This window comes from Crocuta crocuta, unplaced genomic scaffold (genome assembly GCF_008692635.1).
Source record: "Crocuta crocuta isolate KB4526 unplaced genomic scaffold, BGI_CrCroc_1.0 scaffold323, whole genome shotgun sequence".
Classification (NCBI taxonomy): domain Eukaryota; kingdom Metazoa; phylum Chordata; class Mammalia; order Carnivora; family Hyaenidae; genus Crocuta; species Crocuta crocuta.
The window spans coordinates 3788619-3795463 of NW_027536465.1; the positions used below are offsets into that span (position 1 = coordinate 3788619).

Consider the following 6845-nt stretch of genomic DNA (forward strand, 5'->3'; position numbering starts at 1 on the left):
ACGAGCGCAGGAAGGAGCAGGTGGGGCTCCAGGCCGAGAGGTGAGGGGCCTGCTCCCCAGATGGCCTGGGCGGCGCCCTGTCGGCCCGCACCTGCTGTGGGCTGAGTGGGTGGAAGGGGCGCCCGGAGCCACCGCCAGGAGGCAGCTCCCTCCTCCACCTGGGAGTTTTCTTTCGGGCTACCAGTTCGGGAAGCAGCTTTCTGGCCTGACAGGCTCTTGCTTGGTCCTCAGGGAGCTGCAGGAGAGGGAGAAGGCCCTGCGGCTGGAGAGGGAGCTGGAGGAGAAGAAGAAAAAGGTAAAGGGGAGCGGGCCTGGGGCTCCCGCGGGGTCGGCTCCGAGCTTTGGGTCGGCCTGGTGGTTCCTGGTACGGGCACAGCCTTGCCCGCCCTGCCACGTGGGGTTGGGGGGGGGGGCAAGGGGCTTCCGCACACCGTCTCTAATACCCGGCTGCCACCACGGGGCCCCAGGAAGAGCAGCAGCGCCTGGCGGAGGAGCGGCTGCGGGAGGAGCGGCTGCGGGAGGAGCAGCAGCGGAAAGCCAGGGAGGCCGCGGCGGCCAGCAAAGGCCTGAACGTGACCGTGGACGTGCAGGTGAGGCCGGGCAGCCAAGTGGAGAAGGGGGCCTGGCAGCTCTGGTTATTCACTTCCTACTGGCTGGAGCCACGGAGTACAGATTAGGTGAAGGATGGTCCAGGAAGGATACAGTTGGCCCAAGTAGTTTCACCATTTTCCATAGGTATATTTTCTTACTCCAAAAGTAGAGTTTGTTGTAAAAACAAGAAGAAGAAGAAATTAAACTTTTTTAGAGTGTAAAGTAAAAGAAAGATACCCTTAGAGGAGAACTCTCATCTGATGTATATTTTTCTATATGTTTACATATAGAAACCTGTATACACACATGTACACACACACACACACACACATACAGGCAGTTTTAAATGAGCACTGTTTTCACCTACTGTCTTAGTCTGTTCAGGCTGCTATCATACATCACTACAGGCTGGCTGGCTTAAACAGCCGTTTTGGAGGCCGGAAGTCCAAGGTCAAGGCAGCAGCAGATTCAGTGTTTGGTGACCGTCTTCTTGTGTCCTCACACAGTAGAAGGGGAGAGGCAGCTCTCTGGGGTCTCTGTTCTAAATTCGCTAATCTCACGGGGCTTCCACCCTTGTGACCTAATCCCCCCAAAGGCCCCGCCTCCCAGTACCATCACATTGGGGGGTAGGATTTAACAGAAGAATTTGGGGGGGCGGGATGGGGCACAAACATTTAGTCCATAACATACCACTTGGCATCTTGATTTTTTTTTTTCCTCCCTATTTTCCCCTTTCATTTAGTGAGTTGTAGACATCTGTGTGTTTCGGCACTTGTAACTCTCATATTAGATGGCTGTGTACCAGTTACTTACGCCAGAATTTCTTTAACAAACCCTTATTGATGAGCACTTAGGCTACGGCCAGCTTAATGCTGGTTAATGAAACGTACATGGAAAATTTTCAGTGCAGTGTAGTTTATGGTGCTGAGAACTTGGAAGTGAGCCGAATATTCATCTCTAACGGATGGTTAAAATATGAACCGTGGGGAGGTCCCCAGGGGAGTACCCTGGAGCTGTTTGAAGGGAGAAACACTGATCAGGAAGAATGTCTGCAACATACTTTAACTTGAAAAAGGAAGATACAGGGGTGCCTGGGTCGCCTAGTCAGCTAAGCATCCGGCTCAGCTCGGTTCACGGTCTCAGTTTGTGGGTTCGAGCCCCACGTCGGGCTCTGTGCTGACAGCTCAGAGCCTGGAGCCTGCTTCGGATTCTGTGTCTCCCTCTCTCTGCCCCTCTCCTCGCTCATACTCTCTCCTCCTCTCCCAAACATTAAATAGAATAAAATAATTAAAGAGAAAAGGAAAATACAAAGTCATATATAACTTTTTTAAATTGAAAAGCAAACTGCTGAACCTTTTTTCCCCCTCAAATGAAGGGAGGCAACCAGCGCCCCTCGCGGTGAGCGGTGCAGGAGTCCGGGGAGGGGAGCTGACAGCCATGTTTGTCTTCTCCAGTCTCCAGCTTGTACCTCATATCAGATGACTCCACAGGGGCACAGGCCGCCCCCCAAGATCAACCCAGATAACTACGGGATGGATCTGAATAGTGATGATTCCACCGATGACGAGGCCCATCCCCGGAAGCCCATCCCCACCTGGGCCAGAGGTGAGCAGGGCCCAGAGTTCCCCAGAAGACCTGTGTCCTCCCTGTGACATCTGGGACCCTGGAGGCGGCCGGCTGGCAGCTGCAGGTGTCAGGAGGCTGTCGTAGTCACGGGCTGGCGGCATGTCTTGGGCCTTGGGATGCACCCAGGAAAGGGGGGCTCTCTGTGGCCAGGCCTGTGGTGGGCACCTCTGTTCTCAAAAGTGTTAAATTGTGGCTCAGACTCTACGCCCCTCCCAATGGGCCAGATGAGAGTTGGACCCAAATAAGCAGTTTGGGGTAGGAATCGCGCCCAGAGTGGTCACAGGTTTTAGGCAGCGCAGCGAGAGCTGGAACTGGGGGTTCCGGGCAGCCAGGGAAGGCAGGAGAGCCCTGAGGCAGGGGCACCTGGGCAGGATTTGACCCCAGAGTTTACAAGCCCCAGCATTTAAAGGAGCGCGGGTGTGTGTGAGCAGGCCGCCGCAGACCTGGGTGCAAGGGAGCGGGGCCGATGCATACAGTGGGCACTTTATGGAGTTCACGGAGCTGGGGGTCAGGGCGTGGTGCTGACTCACCCCCTGAGAGAAGGGCCCAGAGAAGGCCCCATGGGGGTCAGCACTCTGCAGAGGACAACATACTCTGATGTCACCTCATTTGAACTCCGCGTTAGCCAGAGTCTGACTTAGTCCCCTTAACTTCTGACATCAGGGCATTTGGGAGGTGGCAACAGGCAGGGGTCAGCATGGCCGGAGCACCTGGTGGTGGTTGACCTTCACCAACTTACATAAACTCCCTGTGTTCTCATCCATGGAATGCGGGTGCTACTAGGACCCAGCTGAGAATGGTTGTTTAGGATAAAGAACGTTCGTGTTCATTTGTAAGGCCCCGTGTGGCGCGGTGCTGGGCTCCCATTCCGCCTCCTGACCCCCCCAGGGTCCTCCTAAGGCCTTGTTGCCAGGGCGCCGTGCATCGGCCCAGGGGTCCCCTCAGCCTGCACCCTGTGCCGTGGGACCTGGGGGCTGGTGAGGGAAGTCGCCAACCCCAGCAGTCAAGGACGGCAGCGTGTTAAGTTCTGGAGTTCCCCCAGTCCCGAGCGGCGTGCCTTTGGGCAAGTGTCCCCGTTACTAAATGGGGAGAATAAAGGAGCTGTGCCTCCCTGGTGGTTGTGGGGTTGGGGTTGCCTAGCCCAGGAGATGGCCCTGAGGACCTGTGTTCAGGCTAAGCTACCAGAACATGGCAGTAGGATCAGGCAATAAGAGCATTTTCATGGGGCCGTCTGCGTGGCTCAGTGGGTTAAGTGTCCAACTTCAGCTCAGGTCACGATCTCACGGTTCATGAGTTCTATCCCCGCATCGGGCTTGCTGTTGTCAGTGTAGAGCCTGCTTTGGGTCTTCTGCCCCTCCCCTGTGTGCATGCTCGCTCTCCCTCTCTCTCAAAAATAAACATTAAAAAAAAGTATTTGCAGGGAAGAGGGCTCTGAGAGAGGAGCTGATGTGGCTGCGGTGAGGAGGGTGACAAGGAGCCAGGGGATGGGGAGGCTCGTGAGGAGCCCCAAGGCGGTGACTTGACCCTCCGCGTCCCCTGCAGGCACTCAGCTAAGCCAGGCCATCATCCACCAGTACCACCATCCCCCAAACCTGCTTGAGCTCTTCGGAACCATTCTCCCACTGGACTTGGAGGACATCTTCAAGAAGAGCAAGCCTCGCTACCACAAGCGCACCAGCTCTGCAGTGTGGAACTCACCGCCCCTGCTGGGCCCCAGGGTCCCCAGCAGCCTGGCCTACAGCCTGAAGAAGTACTGAGGCCCCGCCCCGCCTCCGGCCTTCCCAGCAGTCTCCGCCCCCCTGCGTGTGTCTGTCTGTCCGCCTCTCTGTTGGTCTGGTGCCATCCTGCCTGGCGATCCGTCCCTGGGTGTTTGGCCGTGTGTATATAAGTGTCCTCTGTGCGCTGCGGGTAGCAAGTGGTGCGGGCCTGTTGGGAAGCTGCACTTGGCTGGTGGTTGGGGGCGAACCGGCCCAGCCCCACCTGGCCTGCAGACAGCACTCTGTACATAGATTGTCAGAATTCAGCGAATTTTAGCCTCTAGTGTTTGAGAGCTAGATCAATAAAGTCTGTTGCTTTAAGCCTGCTGTGGGTATTGTGGAGATGCAGGCCTTGGCAGAATGCCCTGGTCCCTGGCCCCGCAGCCGTGTCTCAGGCCAATGACCGGCTGGGGGACCGAGGCACTGTTCCTCATCCTGGAGTTTACTTGCGGCTGACGCAGTGGGTGATTCTGATGCCACCTTTGGGCCACGCTGAGAAACACTCCAGTTAATGTGCACAATGGGGCAAGCGAAGATACCTTCCGATTTCCTGGGGAGCTCCCTGTTTGTAAAAGGGGGCTTGTTCAAAGGGAGAGACCTGAAGCTGAGGTCAGAAAGACTGGGCTCGTGACACAGCTCTGCCACCCAAGACAGTCCTTCGGCCCCGCGGGCTCCACGCCTGCCACACGGATGGTCAAAGGACCTGAGAAGGTGCGCATGCTGCTAAAGCAGGAGCTCTGATTACAAAAGATGGCTCCTGAAACTCCCGTGGGACCAGCGCTTGCAAGCGGTTGGGATCTTTCTCCAACAAAACCAGGTAGCTGCTAATTAAGTGCTTAGTGTCCATGGAAGCTGGCCCAGGGCCTGCCCGGTAATCGCCTGCTGCGTTCTCAGTGTGCGGTGGCTAGCTCCCTGCCCTCTGCTGCAGTCCCCAGAATAGAGGTTGGCAAACTGTGGCCTCATGGGCCAGATCGAACCTCAGCCTGATTCTACAAAGTTTTATTGGAACCTTCCCAGTTGGAACAGATGGCTCTGGTCTCCGGCTGCTCTGCCGAGGGCAGAGTTAAGCAGTTGCAACCGAAGTCTGATGGCCCACGTTGCTGAAAGTACTTCCTTGGACCCTTTGCAGAAGTTTGCTGACTCCTGCTTTAGGACAAAATAAAGATTGAGTTCCAGAGTGTCCGAAAATGAGGAACTCGTGAACATATGCAAGAGACTGAAGTTTAGAGGAGTCCAGCCATAAAAAGAGAAACATTTAGGGGCACCTGGGTGGCTCTGCTGGTTAAGTGTCTGACTTCGGCTCAGGTCATGATCTCACAGTTCAGGAGTTCGAGCCCCACATGGGGTTTCTCGCTGATTGGGATTCTCTGTCTCTCCCTGACTCTCTGCCCCTCCCCCCCCCACTCTCTCAAAATAAACTTAAAAAAGAAACATTTGACAGGTCACTTCTATATGGTGCACAATCCCAATTTGTTCTGTATGCTCTTGGGCTGGAAGCTGTTGTATTGAGTCCATCGGTGAGTGTGTCTTTACCTAAAATCACAATGTCAAAATACTACTTTTTCTGAGCATTTTTTGTGTTTGAGAAAAAGTTGTTAGTCCAGCAAAAAGGTAGTTAAAATTGCCACACATCTTCACCAGCCCTCAGTATCAGCAGTATTTTCTTATTTTAGCCATCCTAATGTGTAGTGAAATTGCATCATGGTTTTAAAGTTTTAATTTTTTTGAGAGAGAGAGAGAGCGGGGGAAGGGCATAGGGAGAGGGAGAGAGGATCCCAAGCAGGCCCCACACTCAGTGCTGAGCCTGATGGGGGCCTTGATCCCAGGACCGTGAGATCATGACCTGAGCCGAAATCAAAAGTCACTCGCTCAACCAACTGAGCCACCCAGGCGCCCCTCATCGTGGTTTTAATTTACATTCCGCTAAATAATGGTGAACATTTTTCCATGTGCTTATTTGCCGTTTGTGTATCTTGAATGAAGGGTCTGGTGAAGGCTTTTGTTCCTTTGTAAATTGGATTGTTTTCTTACCATTGAGTTTAAAATCTTTATGTATTATGGATACAAATCAGCTGTCAATATGCGCTTTGCAGTATTTTTTTTCTTGGCCCACAGATTTTCTCTTCATTCACTTAACTGTGTTAAATTTAATTTTGGTGGAGTCCAACTTATCATTTTCTTGTTTCTTTTACGGATTGTACTCTTTGGTGTCATGTCTAAGAAATCTTTGGTTCTCAAAGCTTTTCTCTTATATTTTCTCCTAAATGCTTTATAGTTCTAGAAATAGTACATTTAGGTTTATGATCTACTTTGAGTTAATTTTTTTAAAGCGTTGAGATTTATGTTTTTTGTTTGTTTGGTTGGGGGTGGGGGTATATGGATATATATCCAATTGTTCCGTGACTATTTGTTGAAAAAACTGTTTTCCACTGAATTTCTTTTCATCTCTGTCAATTAGTCAGCCATATTTATATGAGTCTACGTCTGGACTTTGTTATTTTTGAGAGAGAGTGAGGGAGTGGGGGAGGAGCAGAGGGAGAGGAGTGAGAATCTTAAGCCATGACTCTGTCTCATGACCATGAGATCATGACCTGAGCTAAAATCAAGAGCCAGAACCGACTGAGCCACTTCGGCGCCCCTACCTCTGGACTTTGTATCCTCCTCCACTGATCTGAGAATCTCTCCTTTTACTAAAACCACATCACCGATGTTGCTGTAGCTTGTATCCGTCTTAAAAACCCGTTAACGTGATTCCTCCAACTTCATTCTTCCTTTTCAAAATTACTCTGACTTCCATCAATTTTGCCTCTCCATATAAATTTTAGAATCAGCTTATTTATACGAACGTCTTGCTGGGATTTTGATTGGGAT

The 6845-nt window shown here is 52.3% G+C and overlaps 1 protein-coding gene across 1 annotated transcript in view; it reads left to right on the forward strand.

The window, feature by feature from the left end:
* Window positions 1–6278, forward strand: part of INCENP (inner centromere protein) — a 23779-nt gene extending 17501 nt beyond the window's left edge. The window contains 5 exon segments of the mRNA XM_077748749.1: window positions 1–40; window positions 232–295; window positions 468–590; window positions 2046–2196; window positions 3760–6278. The exon segment at window positions 1–40 is cut by the window's left edge and continues 48 nt beyond it. Coding sequence (XP_077604875.1) covers window positions 1–40; window positions 232–295; window positions 468–590; window positions 2046–2196; window positions 3760–3974 — 593 coding nt within the window. The 3' untranslated portion in view covers window positions 3975–6278.
* The last annotated feature ends 567 nt before the right edge of the window (window positions 6279–6845 follow it).